General features: G+C 36.6%; 1 protein-coding gene and 2 non-coding genes across 7 annotated transcripts in view; 2 read left to right on the forward strand and 1 right to left on the reverse strand.

Moving 5' to 3' along the window:
- LOC138697688 (luciferin sulfotransferase-like) overlaps positions 1–21,231 on the reverse strand; it is a 102,984-nt gene that overhangs the window by 14,013 nt on the left and 67,740 nt on the right. For 2 of the 5 annotated variants that reach the window (XM_069823153.1, XM_069823149.1), the window contains exons 1-6: positions 17,026–17,085; positions 9,164–9,389; positions 6,122–6,221; positions 4,145–4,289; positions 3,804–3,924; positions 2,648–2,742 (exon numbers count right to left, since the gene is read on the reverse strand). In XM_069823153.1, coding sequence (XP_069679254.1) covers positions 2,648–2,742; positions 3,804–3,924; positions 4,145–4,289; positions 6,122–6,221; positions 9,164–9,377 — 675 coding nt within the window. In that variant the 5' untranslated portion in view covers positions 9,378–9,389; positions 17,026–17,085. Of the gene's footprint in view, positions 1–2,647; positions 2,743–3,803; positions 3,925–4,144; positions 4,290–6,121; positions 6,222–9,163; positions 9,390–11,337; positions 11,483–13,115; positions 13,462–17,025; positions 17,086–21,231 lie in introns of those variants that run through there. The other 3 variants (XM_069823152.1, XM_069823150.1, XM_069823151.1) reach the window with 3 other exon arrangements.
- On the forward strand, positions 11,909–11,984 carry TRNAC-GCA (transfer RNA cysteine (anticodon GCA)). The gene has a single exon. It is a non-coding gene; the product is annotated as a tRNA-Cys (tRNA).
- On the forward strand, positions 17,926–17,997 carry TRNAY-GUA (transfer RNA tyrosine (anticodon GUA)). Its single transcript has one exon. It is a non-coding gene; the product is annotated as a tRNA-Tyr (tRNA).

The raw sequence follows: 21,231 nt of genomic DNA on the forward strand, positions 1-21,231 counted from the left end.
TTTAATTTTGTTTTTACGTATGTTCTTGCCAATATTTGTCCACAATATTTTGAAAGTGGCTCTATATACATTGTGTATGTTGTGCATTGAGTAACTCCATTTCAGAGGTACTACATTCTACATGCGCGAAGTATATAGAGCCACTTTTCAAATACATTGTGTATAATTATAATTGTATAGTACAGTAACTACAGTAAATATCATTCTAAATGCAGTTATTTCATGTTGTAACGCATCTTCATGTTCCATTACTACTGGAAGACATCAGTTTATTAGAGAAAGATATTACTGCTTTGGAAGTTCAAGCAAGAGATGAAGTTCTCAAATTTATACGAATTGGAATTACAAGAGGCTTAAATGTAAACATCAACTCACTCACTAAAGAAAAATATACAATACGAGGACTGAGGCATAAGTAATGGCAACTATTTTTTTTTTTTGGAGAGGGCACGGTTCGAAATATGAGTGAGTGAGTATGAAACTTTACCACATGTGCTTGGGAGTTGCCCACAGTGAGAAGTACTCAGAATAAAACGTCACAACCCCATACGTTCTATGATCGCAGATGCACTTCGATCCAAAAATCTAGACGTTCACGAGGAAGCTCATTGTATTGCTGATGGTGGGAGCAATCGTAGGATCGATATCATAACTATAAATAGAAATAAACAGACAGCCGAAATAATTGATCCTACCATCAGATTTGAAATCTCAGCCACTCAACCATCTGAAGTGAACGAAGAGAAAAAGAAAATCTACGAGCCCACGATTCAGTACCTATCGGCGAAATACAACACAGAAAAAATCACAGTTACCGGTCTCTTCTTCAGAGTGAGAGGCACCATCCCGAAAGCCTTTGTAAAGTGGAGGGAAAAATACAAGCTGACGAGAGATCTTCACGATGCCATCGTCACCACCATAATAAAATTTTCTGTAGCGATATTTCGTCAACATCTTTATGGTGTACATTCAATTAAATTACATTTGGTTCTATTTTTTTTTCTTATGTCTTATTCACTTTTGTCTGAAACCTGTTTATATAATTTTTCATTTTAAATTTTATTGTGAGCTATTCTGTGTCGCAGGGCAAACCCAAAATATTGGGTCAGACTACTAAATTAAAAAATTAATATACAAAGAAAAGATTAGGGTATGTGTACTAGTAGGGATCAAACAATAATCGTGTTAATGTATCTATAACACAATCTCAAGGGAAAAAATGGAATTCTCTGCATCATAATCCACAGTTAATTTCCGCTTTACCACACAAATCGTCTGGAGCTGCATTTAGATTGGCAACAGGCCATGGCTGTCTGGCCAAGCACCTGCATAGAATTGGAATATAGCTATCAATCCCCTAACTGCCCACTGTGCAATTCAAATCAAGAAATGGATTCGGAACACCTCGAAATCTGTGCTTCAGTGGCTAACCATGATAATATCTTTAAAAAAAATTGGAATGCAAGAGGTCAAATAACTTTATTGTCAAACACCTGGCATTAGAAAACAACAACAACAACATTCACAAACGACACAGCATTAACATTATGCTACTTGAAAGAGAAGGGTATGTGTATGTTTTACTTGAAAGGAAATAATCAATCAATCTTCTAATGTATCCAGCTGTTTGCTGACGACATAAAGTCCACTATAGTCTACTGTAGTCTTTTCAGTTCTTGTTTTTCATAATAAATGAGGGAAATTTTGATCGGTGTTCACTTTAGATGCCTGTTGCTAGTAGCCAGAGTTGGGGTATAGTCAATATATACTGCAGGGCTGTGTCTTCTGCAACTGGTACTGATGATTTTAATTTACTTCTTTTGTGGTTTATGGATGGATAGTATAGAAGAATGTGTTCCAGATCTTCATCATGATTATTACACCACAGACAAGTAGGAGTAACAGAAAGGTGAAATCGGTGTAGGTACAATAATTGAGTGACAATGTGACCTGTTCTGGCTCTTGTTAAAAATGTTTGAACATGTCTGGGCAAGTTTTTGTACATTTCCAGGTCTTTTGTTTCTTTTGAACGGACTGTAAATTTTTTTAAAGGAAATAATAATAATAATAATAATAATAATAATAATAATAATAATAATAATAATAATAATAATAATAATAATACACCTTTGTGCAAAGTTCTATCAATACAATATGCCAGTCTAGTTCTTATATTGTACTTCCTTCAAATTGTGTTTTATATACAAACATATTTTGATAACTTACATTTTTATAATTTCCATTCTGGTATACTCTTACAACTGTATAAGAGATAATTTCAAATTTAGTTTGTAACAGGATACAATCACACTTTTTTAAATTTTAGTAGGTTATTTTACGACGCTTTATCAACAGCTTAGGTTATTTAGCATCTAAATCAGATGAAGGTAATAATGCCGGTGAAATGAGTCCAGGGTCCACCACCGAAAGTTATCCGTAATTTGTTCATATTGGGTTGAGGGAAAACCCCAGAAAAAACCTCAACCAGATAACTTTTCCCGACCGGGAATCGAACCCAGGCCACCTGGTTTCGTGGCCAGATGCACTAACCGTTACTCCACAGGTGTGGACACAATCACACTTTTCGCTAATTGTTACAAAAATTACATGGCCTAGCATAATCATAGTAACTTCAAATGCAACCCACCTTCTTCATCTCTTCGAAAGTGTTGAAGAGCACATTTGGTTCTTTACGCTTCTCCCAGAACCTCAGGGTATGATCCCACTGATCTCCTGCACCAACTGAAACAAAAACAATAATGGATTATTCATCTGAAGCTTTCTTTCATACCATTCTATTATTTACTGCATTCACCATTTGTTTTTCTTTTGTTACTAAAATACTGAAAGATTGATGTAGTTTGTTAGTGGCAGTGAAACAGAGTACAAAGTTACTGATAAGTTACGAAGTTGCTGATACTTTTTTCCCAGTTTTACAATATAACTGTGTGTTTACATAACCCGATATACAATATTTTCCCACTCTTTCCTATCAATTTGCAGTCCTTATATTCCCTTTCTTCTCATTACCCATGAAGAACATCTGTGAAATAGTGATTATGGCTCTAGGGTTCGATTAGAATTTTGAGGAATCACTTCTATACCTAAGGAAATCTTTTGCTCGATAAAACTTACCAGCAAGCATTTAAAAATCAACCTTATATACATATTTAATTATGATCTCCATTCCTTTCCTTTTACTGAAACCATTTTTACTTTGTCAATATTAACAGCCTGTAAATTCAAGAGGTTGTTTTACAATAAAACTATGTGCAAAATTAGTTCAACCTAAATAAAGTTAACCGATCAAAAATAACCACAAAAATAATCAGTTAACATAAAAAAATAACCATTGTATTATTAAAGTAGGAAAATTAGTCAGAAAAATAAAATGACAAGTTTCTGCCAACATACATCAAAGAACAATTTACAGCCAACTGTTAAGAGAACGTCATTAGATGCTGAAGATAATCAAAGACGTTGTATACAAAATACAACAAACAGTAAGAGGTTATGATTATGAAATTGCAGTACAGTGTATACGATTTAATTTTTACTTCACTCACATTACGGTTGTACAGTAGGTAAGGAAAGTAAAAAAATAAAACAATTACATAATTTTTACAATAGTAATTTCGATTATGACACATTCTGATAGGCAAACTATTTTTATATAACAAATATATACTCAAATCAAAATTTCTTGCCTTTTGAAATGCACCAATATCCACACACTTATATAAGTCAATCAGAGAAAGTGACCGATTAAGATAAAATATAGTACATGTATTCAAAAGCCTTACCAATCCCTGCTATAAATGCTTCAACAAAATCTTCGCTTGTGCCAGTGTAACAAAATGATCTGCGATGATGGTGGTAGAAAGATGCAGCAACATCTTTTGGTTCTCTTGCCACGTAGATTATCTGCAACATAATTTGAATTTATATTTCATTTATTGTATTCCACAGATCTTACATTATTACTATAGCTTTGAGAAGTGCAACAAGCCAAAAATTGTAAAAAATTTACAATACATAAATCAATTTACAAACATAACAAATTCATATAATACCAGTACATACTTGGGAAAATACATGAACTTTCTTAAAGAATTATCACTCAACTTAATTTCTTGTACTGTACCTTGGGCTTCACAGTCCACAGTTGCTCTGGAAGCAAGTCTAAAGGTAAATGACTTTTAATACACCTCGGCGATTTCATATCGTCAACAATGTCCACAGAATTGCCACGTTTATCTTCAGATCCAGGTTTGTGAAAAGTTCCAAACCTGCAAGCAACAATTCAGTGTTAACTATTAACTAAAATGAAGAATGGAACATAATTTACAAAATTTTCGATAAAATAATACAATGAATTCTCAATACTAATAGAAATATAAGTGCATGAACATCACGCACATCATGAGGGAGTGGTGGTACGTACTCGAAGGAAAAAAATCACAGGGAGTGATGTCTGGTGAACTTGGAGGCCATTATAGAAATTTATGATCACTGTTAACCGGAAGTTCTTTGCTGGTGGTTCTTTACGAAATCGTGTACGAAATTGCCGTTGCACATTTAACACCGCACGAAATTGTAAAATGCTTTATCATCATCACTGGCAGCCATTTTCACAACTATTCCGTCTGTCACCTGGCAGTAGGATTATGAACTACAGCCAGAAGTAAACTTTAGGCTGTGTTCTATTGTTTTCCAAGGGAAAACGGATTGCTGGTAAAGTTGTATTCCAGATAAACGTGTTTTTTTATTGTTCTAATAATTTTGAAATGTCTTGTATATCAGGACTGTTGCTGGGCAGAAACCTAAACACATGTTTCAGTGGCACATTGTTGGAAAGTACAGGTAACGCTATCTACGAGATCAACTAGAAAGCATTAAGAAATGCTAGAAAGTTAACAATGACTTTAAAAAAAAAACTTTTCCATCGCTATTGTTTACAGTATTATTAATTACCATTTATTCAATTCCTTACATTAATGGTTTCATTAAAGATTACTTTTACCTAATAAGTAAGATGTTGAAAACTATAATAAAATAAATTAAAAAAATAAAAGCAACAAACGCAAGACAATTTTACAAAAAATGCTATAATCTGTTTTGTAACAAACTCTTACCTAAAGTGCATTATTATTAATTAAAATATTAAAACACTCTTATGCAAATCTAGTCTTTCAGGTGAAGCTCCCTGTAAAACAGATTTGAATAATTTCAAGGGAAAAATTGCTCTGGGGCTGGGTATCGATCCCAGAACCTCTGGTTGAACGTACCAGAGCTCTCCCAACTGATCTACCCGGGAACTCCACCCGACACCGTCTCAACTTTTCCCTTTATATCCACACAACTCGCGTGGGCTGACGAAACGCCAGAGACCCACATTGAGTGCACACAAACTCTGTGTGACTTGGAATTGTGGTTTTCTGTTAACGTACACAGTGACGTATATATTATGCAAATCTAGTCTTTCAGGTGAAGCTCCCTGTAAAGCAGATTTGAATAATTTCAAGGGAAAAATTGTTCCGGGGCCAGGTATCGATCCAGTTCAACCAGAGGTCCCGGGATCGATACCCAGCCCCGGAACAATTTTTCCCTTGAAATTATTCAAAACACTCTTAAACCACAAACGTGACAGAAGCAGTATGTAAAATATTTGTTGGAATGGAGAACTTTAATGTAAATATATTTCAAAATATTCATTCTTGATACAGACATTTTAATATTTGTATATCATTAATGATATTGATAAAACTTCTGGAATTTTTTATACTGCACTGTATTAACTATAGAAAATTAATAAGGTAGGCCTACTTCACGTTCTAGTTTCGGCGTTGTTTTTCGTCATTATCAAAGATTCTAGTGAAAAATGTGCATTTCTAAATGCGTTTAAAAGATAATGGGATAAAAATTATCATGTAAAGTACCAGTAATATGTCTGGGGAATCCAATTGTAATAGCAAAGGAACAAAATGATAAGCTCCTTCCATTCATAATATGCCAAGGATTTGTCCCTTAAAAGGACTGTCATTGAACGAACATCTTCCACTCTGTATATGAGAAGGGCATGAAGAAGAAACAGATCACTCTGTAATTATAAATTACTCACTCAAGGAAAGGTGATCTTTCGGTCTGATCTACGTTCTTTGCAGTCTCATAATCCAAGTTATTCATGAGTAGCCAAACCATTTCCTGCGTCCAAGTCGTTCCTACAAAGCAAAATATACAAGATTAGGTCTCTATACTGGAAGAATACAGGGTATTACTCGACAAAAGATAAAAAACTGCTGCTTAAGTAGACCACTGACAAAAAAAGTGAGTGTCACGAAAGTAACACATACTTTCTCATATGTTTTACGCGTTTCGTAACAATTCAATTTTTATATACATATATTTCAAATGATATCACCATTTTACAGTTTGTTTTATTGAACTATTACAGGAATGACATAATAAATGAAATAATTTAATATGCACCCAAATAAGATGAACTCTCGTTTTCTACATTGCAAGGTTTAAGTAGATTTACGTAGACTAACTAGTCACAAATTTACATAATATATCTTACGTCGAATAAAATAATTTATAATATTTTTTTTTTATTTACAAAAATCTACATTTTAAAGTGCCATGAATGTTAAAACACACTTTGGTTTATTTCACTAACGCGTAACACTAACAAATGAATTCAAGACGATGTGACAGCCTTCACTAACAATAAGTGTAGCTACTACCTGGCTTAGTCAGGAAGCTCTTTCGATTTAAAATATTCACAATGAAAAGTATAAATAACTATGCATAATATAATCAACATACAGGCCGCTTATTTAATTTATTTCAAATTATGACAAAACATAGTAATAAAAATCGTTAGAACTGTTCGAGTTCATTGCCATTGTTTTTTTTTTTCGATTTCAAATAAAGACCTATTAACTGGACTGCGAAAAATCGACAAAAGATATGTCGAGAAGAATAAAGAAGTGTATATAGGATTTGTGAACCTAGAAAAGGCATTTGACAGAGTATATTGGAGTAAACTGATAGGGATCCTAAAGAAAATTGGTGTGGATTGGAAAGAGAGAGGCTGTTCAGTAAACTTTATTGAAAGGAGTCAAAATCAGGATAGGAGAAGAAATGTCAGAGGGAAATCGAACAGGGAAAAGAGTACGACAAGGATGCCCTTTATCACCTAACAAGTTCAACATCTACTTGGAGGATTTAGTGAAGAACTGTTTTGAGAACATGGGAGGGGTGATAGCAGGAGGAAGAAAAATAAAGTGCATAAGATTTGCTGATGATACGGCATTGTTAGCAGAAAGGGAGATGATACTAAGGGATATGCTACTGGAACTAAATGACAGCTGTGAGCAGTATGGGATGAAGATATATACAAACAAGACGAAGACCATGGTTGTCGGAAGAGAAGTAAATAAGGTAAACGTGCGAATTTGAAACGAGGCAGTAGAACAATATGAGAGCTTCAAATATTTGGGGTGTACTATAAGCAGTAACATGAGCTGCTGCCAGGAAGTCAAAAGGATAGCAATGACAACGGAAGCTTTTAATAGAAAAAGGAGTATCTTCTGCGAATCTCTGGAAAAGGAACTAGAAAGAGACTAGTGAAGTGCTTTGTATGGAGTGTGACATTGTATGGGGCAAAAACTAGGACATTACGACGAAGTGAAGAGAAGCGACTAGAAGCATTTGAAATGTGGATATGGAGAAGAATGGAACGTGTGAAGTGGACAGACAGAATAAGAAATAAAGCTGTGTTGGAAAGAGTGAGTGAAGAAAGAATGATGCTGAAACTGATCAGGAAGAGGAGAAGAAATTGGCTGGGTCACTGGCTGAGAAGAAACTGCCTACTGAAGGATGCACTGGAAGGAATGATGAACTGGAGAAGAGTTCGGGGCAGAAGAAGATATCAGATGATAGACGACATTAAGATATATGGATCATATGCGGAGACAAGAGGAAGGCAGAAAATAGGAAAGATTGGTGAATGCTGGGTTTGCAGTGAAAGACTTGTCCTTGAGCAGAACAGTATGTATGTATGTATGTATGTATGTATGTATGTATTAGATCTAACATATAACTACCAGATCTAAGGCCATATACAGTTCGGAAATAAATGTAATACAATACAATACAATGTAAGATACAAGAACCGAATAGACAAAACACTTACAAGGGAAGGGTTTCGGCTCGAACAGTAATTTTTGGTTAAAAATTTGTACAGAGGCTTACCTCACAATGATGATCAAGTCCGTAAAAGCATTCATTTGTGTAACTCTCCGTTTGGTTGGTATTGGTCAATACACTTCTTTAAAAATGTACATGAGGATTCTCTATAAAATGCAAGAAACAGCATGGAGCAGAGCAATAAGCACAACATGCAGAAGCAACACCTGAACAATCTTCTGAACCACACTCCAGTGCTGAAAAATCAAATGCCACCTGAATTACATTTTTGAAGTCCGAGACTTGTTCAGGATTCACGTAACCAGCTGACTGCCAGGAATACTGAAGCATAGGGTGGTACACTGGAGTAGACAACTGGTTATGAATAACAGAGTGCATTTTCATTATAAACACTCGATTTCCCAATTTAAGTTCTGAGTTCTCAGCAAGAGTCCTTATGCAATCTGTTATCCTCCGAGCATATATTTTGCATTGTCTAAAGAAATAGATATCCAGAGGCTGGAAATATTTAGTTTTTTAGGTGGAATGATCATACATTCCATGTCTTAGCCTTGGAATGATTCATTTATTAAGGTTGTGTCCTTGTGAGCATTCAATGACTCACACAACAGTGTACATTTTTGATTAGCTGCAATATTTTCAGACAACGCTGGAGAAAAATGTTCTTAAATGGGCTTTAGACATTTTACCACTCGCACTAGCTTCTAGGTTGGGCTAGGCTTACGGGTAAGGTGTCCCATCCCCTTAATTTGTGCAGTGCTCTCCCCACCCCTCAACTTGCACAGTGCTCTAACAGACAAGCCACACATTACCCAAACGAATGCTTTTGGGAGCTTTACAGAGATTTAAAGATGGGTCTGTATACAAATTTGGATACGAAATTCCTGTTCGTGCCGAAACCCTTCCCTTGTTAGAAACTTGGTTCTGAAATGATATCTTTAATACTCACCACATTTTGGGTAAGTGATGATCCAGACATCATCTGGTCGCACTGTTAAGTGTCTTATTCTCTCAGCATGGTACGGATAGTTAGCTGATACGGTGCAACCAGACGGATATACTTTGAGGAAGCCACTGAAATGCAAATGTGTGTTGGCTTTCATATACTTCTCTGCCAATGGGCCTTCAAGTTTCTCATAGCGAAAGTGTGATTCCTTCTCCATGTTTCGGCCACTCTGTAGAATAAAGACATACCGGTACGTTATTTAGGTTTCAATAACTAGTTTAATAACTTCAGTGTAATAAGAGAGATAACATCTTCAGTGAAGTTAAAGTTTAATTTTATATTCGGTAGTGAAATAAAAAGGAAAATAGAAAAAAAGATGCGAAAACAAATGAATGAAATGTATAATTTGAACAATTGAATACTCTTTCATATTTAAGTATAAAAATATTGGAGTGCCATTTGAAATTTCAAAGTGGGGATGGCTGGGGGTGGAGGGTGAAATCTAAAATGCAATTAAGCCTAGTTTCATACTTCCCCCTCAATATCTAAATTGACGTGTTTTTTGTTTAAATTGAATTAAATTTAAATTAGTGATTTAGACTGGGAAGTTTTGAAATGAAAGCTGTATATATAAATAAATTACTTGTAAGTCACATAAGATTTTCATCTGTTAAATAATATGCACAAGTTATATGTACAAGCAGAAGTAGAAGAGCTTATCAGGGGGGACATGGAGCATCCCTAGGCACTTCAGTCCAATTAGACTTCCTGTGTACCCGTGATGGAATGAGTTACATGCTGATTGTACTGTCCAGCTAAGCCAGCCCACCATCAACCACATTAAGCTTTCTTTTCCAGCCATAAAATCCATTATACCATATATCTGATCTACATGAGTCGTCGACAGGAAGAATATGTGGAGTTCCAATGTCCTTTATGCAGATGTGTGAGTCGTCTAGATAGAACTTACCACCACTACCATCTATTACACTGCGTAAGAAATTGGCGGATCAAGGTCACGTATAAACGTACAAAAGTACAAACCACTCACGAATCACTGAAGCACTGGTAATCCCGGCTGTCTCAGGTGACTTTAGTTGAGGAGAATGATCTAGGATTGGAGCAAGCGCATGTGGCAAATGCAGTCTACTGCTTGACCTTGAGCCGCCAATTTGAAATGAACAGATAATACCAATCTCTGGACAATCCGCGAAGGATACCCACCATGGAGAACGATCGATTCGGCGCCACGCAAACACGAGCGGGTCCTATTATTTCGAAACGAAGATGATAATGAATGAGGAATTGTGGAGTGTTGTTGCAATGATGAGGAAAAACGGAAGAATCCGGAGGAAACTCTCACCATAAATACAAGTCCGTCATCGCAGAGATTTGAACTCGGGACAGGAATAATTGTAAGCCAGAGCTTTATCAACGGAATTATCAAGACGGTTAAGTTATATATCGTCGTTGTTCCGGCAATAACTCCCATGTGACATATTTATCGATTTTCAGATTTTTTCTCTATTAAATAACTTAAATAATGATACAGCAAGTAATAAAATCTCCTATATGTTTTCTTTCTTTCGAAAATGTAAGAATTCGCAAACTCCTACGCACTACTGCCATAGAAGAATAAATGTGTTTTTTCTTCCTACCAAAAATTTCATATTTTGCACATAGGAGTTATTGCAGGAACAACGACGATATGTATTTTTTTTTATTTTATTGGGTTATTTTACGACGCTGTATCAACATCTAGGTTATTTAGCGTCTGGATGATATGAAGATGATAATGCCGGTGAAATGAGTCCTGGGTCCAGCACCGAAAGTTACCCAGCATTTGCTCGTATTGGGTTGAGGGAAAACCCCGGAAAAAACCTCAACCAGGTAACTTTCCCCGACCGGGATTCGAACCCGGGCCACCTGGTTTCGCAGCCAGACGCGCTGACCGTTACTCCACAGGTGTGGACTCGATATGTATGTATGTATGTATGTATGTATGTATGTATGTATGTATGTATGTATGTATGTATGTATGTATGTATGTATGTATGTATGTATGTATATGTATATATATATATATATATGTATGATCGTGATGTGGATATATTTTGGTCTTTTAAGAATTCACTTATATAGCCCACAACATATATTATGATTAAATATCTACTTACTCAACTGAAATAAAGTTCGATTTGAAACCACAACCATTTAAGCACGTAAATGCATTAAATAACACACAGCAGATATTAAGCACAACATGTGGCGTGAACTCTCAACTTTTGTGTATGTATACAGCAGAGAGATAGTATTTATTTAGGTATCTCTTATCTTATCTTGACGCAATGCGGGAGATGTGAAAGCTACATTTCAAGAAATATCGGTGGCCTTTTAAAAGAAAAACAGATACTATTTCTCGCGCACCATAGTTAACGCCGTATAAAATATAGGCCTACATGTACGGATACATGTATAAGGTTCATATAACATTAATTGGTGGTTATTACTATTAAATACGAGAAAAATTCGTCGTGTAATATTCAATGAGGTGGGCGAGACCTCATACATATGAATATTTGGTGTATTTAACTGTTAAGCAGTTGTCATGAAACTGATGTTGAATATGGCCGCAAAGTCATTTAAAATATGCGCTCCTGCATATATGACGTGTATCGTCTCAAGTGCAGGTAGTAAGGCCGTAAAATAGCATTACGAGAGGGGTTCGGCCGGCGCCGTGGATCGTGTCCCGGCATGGCTCAGTTGGTAAGAGCGCTCAGCGCGCAGAGCTGAGAGGTCCTGGGTTCGATTCCCGGTGCCGGTACGAATTTTTCTCGTATTTAATAGTAATAATACAAATAGACTAATTCATATTAGTCGTGTAATATTCAATGAGGTGGGCGAGACCTCATACATATGAATATTTGATGTATTAATAGGTGGCGTGCGTTTCTATTGCGATATCATGGGCAAAATACTAAATTCTTTCTGATTGCCTTCGTGATCCTGTGGTCAGCATGATGGCTTTCAGACCTGGAGGTCGCGGGTTTGATTCCCGACTCAGTTCGGGGAATTCGGGGGCGGCCCGTAGGTGAATCTTTAGAGCGAGGGGCCTTAGGACTTGCACATCAATCCATCCCGATTAGTACAATGGATCCATCCAAGCGGCCTGCATACGAGGGCAGTCCCCATCCCGTGCTTCTTCCCTCAAGGGAGACTGATAGAACAGATGACTGCACTGGTAAGGAAGGGATTAAAAATATTAACCGAATGTACAGTACGATTATTTAGTCCTGACAGTCGCCGGAGATGTGCGCCTGGGTCAGGCGAGTCCATTTAGTTACGCCAAGGGGTGTTTGGGTTGCCTTCGGAGCGGTCGGATGTCACGCATGCGGTAGAGCGGTATGTTTTCAGTACAGTTAAGCTGTACTGAATTCCTTTACCGACCGCTCGCCCTTATCTCTACTCCGGAGCTCTCCCCACTACTCCTATTACTGCCCCTCTTTCGCGTTGCTGAGCTGTCAGGACTAAATAATCGGTGTAGTTGTAAATCTCCTTTGTCACGTGTTTGGTGAATTTCTAGAAGCAATATCTTACAAATGTTTAATAATGTGAAAAGAAAACAGTAGGGTTAGAATCGCATTATAAACGACTAATATATGGTTAAAACATAACGAATAGAAAGAAGTAGTGGTCGCACTCTGTTAATTCAAACGGCCGATACCACGCGGCGCTAGTGCAGAGTTCGCTCAGTCTGTTCCGTGTGTAAGTACAAAAATAAATTTAACGTAAGTTGCACTGTTTATCATTCGCTCCATATACGTACGTAACTGGCATTGTACTTAAACTATTTGAAAGAAAAACACATTCATATACATCACACTGTAAAACAAATAATAGTTTAATATGTAAAACTTAACTTAGGCCTGCTTGTAGGCGTACAATATGTACTCACCAACAGTTACTTGTCCGACACTTTGGAGAATTTACGAGATGATTTGGCGGCTCTCGGTGCTTGGAGTTCTCGTCGGATTTGTTTCGGCCAGAAGAAGAACCGACATTTCATGTAGTGAAAAATTAGTTTCGGTATGATATCCATGGCATGATCCAAGCAGCATCCTGTTCCCGGTGGCTTAATGACAATTGAGGTAATACTGTCTATGCACTCGTGAAATATGTCGCCCCACATTCCATCGCTCAATTTTTCTTTTATTGTCTTTTCTGTTTGCATAAGCATATGAAACACGCTCTTCGAAGGATGAGTCAGGAAGGAGATGTCACGATCAGATCCGTAATCCTTTATTTCTGTAAGTGCGGAATACGGTGATTTGTGTCCATGATGACGGAGGGAGCGGGCATATTGGTTACATTGAATAAATTTAGAATTATTTTTCACCACGTATCCAGCCAGGTGATATACCAAGCATTTCTCTGCGAGAGTAGATGAATTTTCTAATTCTGGAATAGCACTTTCCCAATCTTGAAATTCGGAATCATGTTGAAGGACAATTTTTTGTTTAAGATTTTTTTCCGACGATGTTTTTATTTCTTTATTACGCTGTTCTGCATTTCGGGCTAGTAAACGCATTTGCTTCACGAAAGATGTCAAGGGCGCATCCGATTTTGGTTCGCAGTTTCCCCCAGATGACAAGGCCTGTTTTATAGGGACGTAAATGCATTGCAACATATTTAAGAAACTTTTAAATCGAGCTTGAACAGGACACTCGAAGCTAATCGATAAAATACCGACCCTATCATCCAGACGATTTTATTGTTAAAGTAGACGCGTATCATTTCTTTTATAAATGTGAGGCGGAAAGGGAAAAGGGACCTCTTGTCGGAGAAGTAAAATTTTCAGTACAAGCAAAATGGAGTCACAAATAGAACATGTTCGCGACAATGGCTTGTCTTTTCTTGGGATCGCCCTTGACCATTTATAAAATTCGTCCTTGTCCTTGGCAGCGGTGAAAAAGTGTTTATTGGCTGCCTTTCCGCCATATCCCGCCCTACAACCCGGAACAAAACACGAAGGATTGCTTCAAATATAACACGAGAAAAACATAATAATCTCGTCCTTTAATAAATAAATCGTGAGAGCTACTCACTTATCACTCGTGTAGATTAGTTTATTGGCACTTAAAGTATTTAACGCATTTAATTACACTAAAAAAGCAAACGAAATGAACGAACACTCTACTGCTTCTTTTATGGATATTCGCTTCCAACTGAGCAATACCGATCGCAGCGCCACAAATTCTCTTGGTCACCGTCGACAATGCTGAACAGATAGGAGTGCGCACACTTCTTCTTTCTATTCGTTATGGTTAAAATTTATATCATTTTTAAATGTTTAGTAAAAAGAAAAAAAAAAACAATATAAATTATAGCAGTATACTTACGAACAGCTGCGTAAGATGGATTTATGCAAAATCGATAATATACTGTGTACCTACAGTGTGTCCCAGAAGGATTTTTTTAATTGGATTATTTTACGACGCTTTATCAATTGCTATGATTAGCTAACGTCTGAATGAGATGAAGTGATTTTCTTTTTCTCTTGTACGGAGGAGGGGCCGAAGGCTTGCACTGCAGCCTGAGGCTTATTGTGCTTACCACTCCTATTCTGTGAATGACTGGGTAGCCGAACGGCCGCGCTCTTGTACAAGTACAGCACGCTGCACGTGAACTTAACCCGGGCTATTGTATGGATGATGATATGTGAATTAGTTATGGCGAAATGAGTCCGAGGGCCAACGCTAAAAGTTTCCCAGCAATTCTGCTTCAGTTGGTTGAGGGAAACCCCGGAAAAATCCCCAACCAGCTAACTTGTCCCAATCCAGTCTCGCTCGTTTCATGGCCAGATTTGCTAACCATTACTCCATAGCGGTGGGCAGATGAAAGTGATAATGCCAGCGAAATGAGTCCAGGGTCCTGCGCCGAAAGTTACCCAACATTTGCTCTTAACGTGTTCAGGAAACCCCCGGAAAAAAACCTCAACCAGGTAACTTGTTCCAACCAGGATTTGATCCCGGGCCAGCTCGTGTGAGTGTGAGTGTGAGTGAGTGAGTGAGTGAGTGAGTGAGTGAGTGAGTGAGTGAGTGAGTGAGTGTGTGTGTGTGTGTGTGTGTGTGTGTGTGTGTGTGTGTGTGTGTGTGTAAAAATTAAGCTTCCTAGTTCTTGCATTCAGGTAAGGATTTGATAATGCTGAAAAACAAGTTAATTATGAAGATTTTTTGTGTTCTATTTGTAGCATATTATAGGAGAACTATTAATATCTAGGTAAATGGTTATTTAGTAAATAACGATGTAAACATGTTCCAAATGGTTTAAGAACGAAGACATTTTAGCATTGAAATATTTCATATTTTCATATTTTTTCAAAATAAATGTCATATTTTGAAAAATTTTCCTTCATATTGTGCCGCTCTCTAGTCATCACTTATTGGAACAATCCGTGATGTCACGAGCATTCATCAATTCAATTCAATTTATTAAGCCATTAAACATACAGTGATAGGCTTCGTCACAATATAGAAGGGAGGAAAAAAAAAACATACATTTGAAAATACACATATAATTGAAAACAGTAAAGTTTAATTAGAATGATGATACAAAACATTTTGAAACTCTAAAACTAATGAAAACACTTCACTCTTAATGTAATATTAATTGTAACTAAATGTAAATAATTTTATTTATTAAAAACAATTTCGTATGAATTTATGTTAAGAAACTCATCTACAGAGTAGAAAGGATTAATTAAAAGCCAATTATAAAATCTATCTTTGAAACTATTGGTTGGTAACTTATAATATTGACTGGGAAGCTTATCGATAAAGAAGTACTATGAATTTAACATTGCATTAAAAAAGGGCCCGCTCGAAAGAGTCTTGTAAATTAGAAAAACATCTTATGATGAGTTGCCAGACCTAACGTGTTGCAAATGTGATCCACTGTATTTTTTTTTCTTATTTTTATTATCTAAATCGTGTTTATCACTTAACGCCAATATGTATCCCACTGTGTTGTTGTTTTTTTATTATTAATCTATTTTTGTGTACATTTCATTCAATTGTCGGTTTCTAGTTTAATTATGTAAATCCTACTTAATTGTAATCTAATACTAATATGTATACTAATGTGTTTATTTTTATTTTTACTGTGTACATTTTTTTATTGAATTATCGGCTTCTGTTTTTATGTGATTCGTATTTGATTCTAACAACATTAATATGTATTTCACTATGTTTATTTTTATTTTATGAGGTAAATTTTATGTAACTACCTCGTTTGATCTCATTATGTACCTAAATTGTATCAGTATGTAATTACTTAATTCTGATCCAGTTTTATGTTCAACTGTGTAAGCAAGTTTTAATCCTGGTTGAGTGTAAGAGAAGGCCTTACGACCTTAACTCTGCCAGGTTAAATAAAGCCATTATTATTATTATTATTATTATTATTATTATTATTATTATTATTATTATTATTATTATTATTATTATTATAAGCTCCGAAATTCTTCTTGACAATATAATATAATCTTGTTTGATATGCGACCCCATGAATGAATGAGTGAATAAAATAAAAAAAAAAAAAGAGTGCACGAAATTGTTATCCGATAAGTCTTCCTGCATTATGTTGCATGTAGCATCATAGTTTTACGACCGGTTTCAATCCAAATACTGAATATGGCGCCTGATAGGCTATGTTTCATGAATAATATACGTTCGGGTTTTATATTTTAAGCAATCTGAAAATGAAATGATACTAATGAATTATTTGTCCTAGTGGATATAAAATACGCTAATCTATGCTTCAATATTTGCCTCATTTTTTATACTTTGTTAGGTTATATTACTTACAACGTGCGCCGGAAGCAAACCTCGTCAACAGACTGAGCACATGAACCCCCACTCTTCAAGGTCAACCGCCTGTGACGCAATTTCCTACTGGCATCATTCCAAATTCTCAAATCATAACTTTATAATAAATACTCTACGAGGACTGAACACTAAACTTAGACATTCACAATTAGAAGGTTCCCTGTTCCTGTGGTCATCATGGTGCACAGTGACGGAAATTTCCCCATAAGCATTGCCTTAGCTTACTGACTTTTGTTACGTTTCATAATTGCACTGATATAATTATGAATTTTCCTGAAAATATTCCCTTATGAAACAGTTTTTTTAGCTTACTAATTTTCTTAAATGTTATAATTGGACGGAGTTACGCAATAATAGACCAACCGACAATTTGAAGAAAAATGAGATATTTGCACAAATCTGTTGGTGGCAGGGTAATTTAACTCGGAAAAAATCAAGAATGCGATATCTGAATTTTGCTCCATTTATAAGCAAAAATTGGTTTATTACATAAAATTCATTTATTTATTTTGCTTTGCAATTTTAATTCAACTGTTAGTCTCTTATCAAAAATCAGTTATATATATTTTAATGTACCGAAGTACATATGATATTTCCATGCAGACATTCTGCGTCATCATACGATGAAAAAGTAATGGAACGGAGAAAAATTCTCTCCGGCGCCGGGATTTGAATCCGGGTTTTCAGCTCTACGTGCTGATGCTTTATCCGTCGGATCCCGGCCAACTAGTCACTCATAACGAGTGCACCTCAGCACATGTGTGGACTTCAGTCCTACATTCATAGTCAACTATGACGTAGTGCAGAGGGCGGCCACTAGAGGGAACCCAAGAGTTGGAACTTAAACTGAGACGATTCTGTCCGACGCCGGGGTGGGTATCCGGTGTGGCTTAGTGGATAAAGCATCAGCATGTAGAGCTGAAAACCCGGGTTCAAATCCCGGCGCCGGAGAGAATTTTTCTCCGTTCCATTACTCTTTCATCGTAAAAATCGGTTAGCTTTTTTGGCATTATTTGTGCTATATTTTTGTAATAGTATGAATGTTATGAGACTCTTTGCATAAAATGTTTTATAAAAAAAAAAAGAGATTTATTTCAATGGCCAATATCTCGAAATAGTTTTTTGGCGCTTGGTCTCTTATTGCGTAACTCCGTCCAATTGATGTAGGGCCATTGATCGTATCACTAATCTTTTATTTTGATCGGTGAATGAACTAATTGCTGCTCAAATAGCTACCACCTACACGATACACATTTTTTTTATTATTACACAGTTACTCGAAAGCTGTACACACATAATTCAAAATGGATCAGGATTTAAAAATAAATGTTATTTGGAAAGTAACTACACGAAACAGTCACAGACCACATTCAATACATCGCAGAACTTCTTGTTTTCTATGAGTATAGGTGACTGAGTTATGACTGCGTTTACGGTTTCTTGGGGCATGGAAACACCGATATTAATCGATTTTCTCTTAGCTCAGCTAACAAGGAAAATTAGCTGAAGGCATCCTCCTCCTTCACGACAACGCCCGTCCTCACTGTACAAAGGTCTCATAAGATAACCCTGAACTTGTCTCGGAAGTAGTGGCACATATTCATTTTGCCGGGATTTATCTTCATGGGACTATCACCTGTTTGTGCCACTGAATAATACCTTAGAAGGAAAAAGATTTGCAACGTATGACCTGATGATAAAAGAAGAGATGAAATGACTGTACAATGAACCAAAAATGATTTTTGGAGAAGAAGCTGGCAGCAGTGTATCGATACGATCGGGGACTACTTTGAAAAATAATAAGGGTTTAAATTTTTTGTGTAATGTAGATAATGTTCACAAAGAAATTAAGTCCTGATCAAATTTGAACTTATTTTAAGCATTTCATGATAGATCAGGTTCACCCTATGAAGCATCTGTGACTCAAGTGCTAGAGCACTGGTTTCCATCCATGTGGACCCGGTTCGATCCCCGCCCAGGTCGTGATAGAATTTGTGGGATTTGTGGTTGATAAAATAGATGTTGCAGAGGATTTTTCCCAGGGTATTCCCGTTTTCCTGCACTCTACCAACAACTCTCCACTCTATCTACACTTCCCCTCTTTCATCATCATCATCATCATCATCATCATCATCATCATCATCATCATCTCCGTTTCTTTCCCCATTTCGGAAATGCGACCGAAGCAGAGTCGGTTGCGGGCCGTCGCCGAACTTGGACCCCGTGGTAAGTGGTCATTAGTTGCTGGTGGTAGTGATAATTATGCACTGTGGGTTCTCTCTTGCATTCATGGTACTTCGTGGGACCGAGGTTGAGGTTGAGGGACCGCGGTGACGCGGCCCGTAGGGGGATCTGCAGAGCGGAAGGGCCTTAGGGCATGCAGATGATTCCATTCCAGGTAGCACAATGGGTTCGCTCAAACGGTCTACGTGTGAGGGCAGCCTCAGCCCGTGCCTCTCTCCTGAGGCCTAAGGGGGACTAATACATAGATCCACCTTATGAAACCTTCACTGTCACAGCATCTCTAGTAGAAATCAAGTTGCTAATAAATAAAATATATTTTTTCGTTTAAGTAAACTCCCCTGGTAGAGGGGCAGAGAAGGACTGACGGCCTTATCTCTAACAAGTTAAATAAATAAATACCGTACTAATACTAATACTAAACTCGAGCGACTTTGAACCATTAACTGAATGATATGAACAAAGACATGGCAGTTGCATACGTTTTCTTAATTATAGCGAATATTACAGCCAGTAACAGGTAACTTCCAACTTCCTACTCGAATGATTCATCCTGTTGGTGAGAAAGGTGAGGTAAAATAGAACACGAAAAAACGTGACTGCTTTAAATTATATCTCATAACGTGATAAACAAGATTTATCTGAATTTTTTATGCAACGTCGGTTTTAACAACAAAGCTTATTAAAACTTGGGTAATACATTGCAATGAAAGTGTGATCATGGCCTATTTAAAAGAAATTAACATGCAGTTTGCCTGGTCGTTGTGTTAACAAAGTTTATGAAGCTCGAGTTATGTCGCACGTAGGCTGAAATCTTGTATCGTCTTAGATAGGACTTTGGTGGGGAGGGGGGGAAATTGCTTTATTTAACGACGCTCGCAACTGCCGAGGTTATATCAGCGTCGCCGATGTGCCTTGTCCCGCAGGAGTTCTTTACATGCCAGTAAATCTACTGACATGAGCCTATTGCATTTAAGCACAATTAAATGCCATCGACCTCGCACGGGATCGAACCCGCAACCTCGGGTATAGAAGGCCAGTATGTACCAACTGCGCCAACCAGGCCGACCAATTTTTATCTGTTTTTATATTTGACTACATAAAATAATTTTTTATTAGCTCTTGAGGAATAACCTGAAAAAAGTAAATAGCGAGTTATGTTTCAGGGAGTTTATAAAGGTATGTGGAGCAAATTTTTAAATTAGTAGGAGGAGTAGTAATTTTTTTTTAAATACAATATTTAAGTTTACAAATATTTTAATAATTCAAATAATTTTCGACCAAATGAGATTATACTTTGTACAATGTCTATTTATTTGCACCATAGCTGTACAAATGAAGCTGATTGAAGGGGGCTCTCTGCATGAAAATTTGTGGGGAGGTTCTCTGAACTACATAGGTAGGCCTACAATTTTTTGATGTTGAAAACGAAAAATATAATTTTTTTTTCACCGAAACTGACAACAAAAATTCCTCTCGGTGTATCCTTAAACAGATGCAACAAATATATGAAACCAAAAGGCAGACAATTTGAACATTTTTTTTTAAATTTGTGTGAATAAATTATGTTTAACTACTTATGTTATGTTTTACATTAATTACCCCCTATTGATCTGTGTATCACACAAAAGTTGTCTGCGTAATTGGAACCTGCGAGCGACTCGACCGTGAGCCGGAGTGCTACGTTGCGTTTCACTACAATCTATTAACCCAGTATATGTTAGTAGTATGTGTAAAAGCCAGTTATTAGGAGTGAAACTCACTTAAGTCTATAGTGAGGATCACATAAGAACAGTTCCTAAACAGCAAATATTGCAGTCTTGTCAGTGTTGCCAACTGTTACCAGATAGCACCATATGAAGTAAAATCACGATCCTACGCATTGAATGACTTATTTACTTACCGTACTTTACCATTATGTTGGAAGGATATTCTAAATAATTC

This window comes from Periplaneta americana, chromosome 4 (assembly GCF_040183065.1).
Source record: "Periplaneta americana isolate PAMFEO1 chromosome 4, P.americana_PAMFEO1_priV1, whole genome shotgun sequence".
In the NCBI taxonomy this organism is placed as follows: Eukaryota; Metazoa; Arthropoda; class Insecta; order Blattodea; family Blattidae; genus Periplaneta; species Periplaneta americana.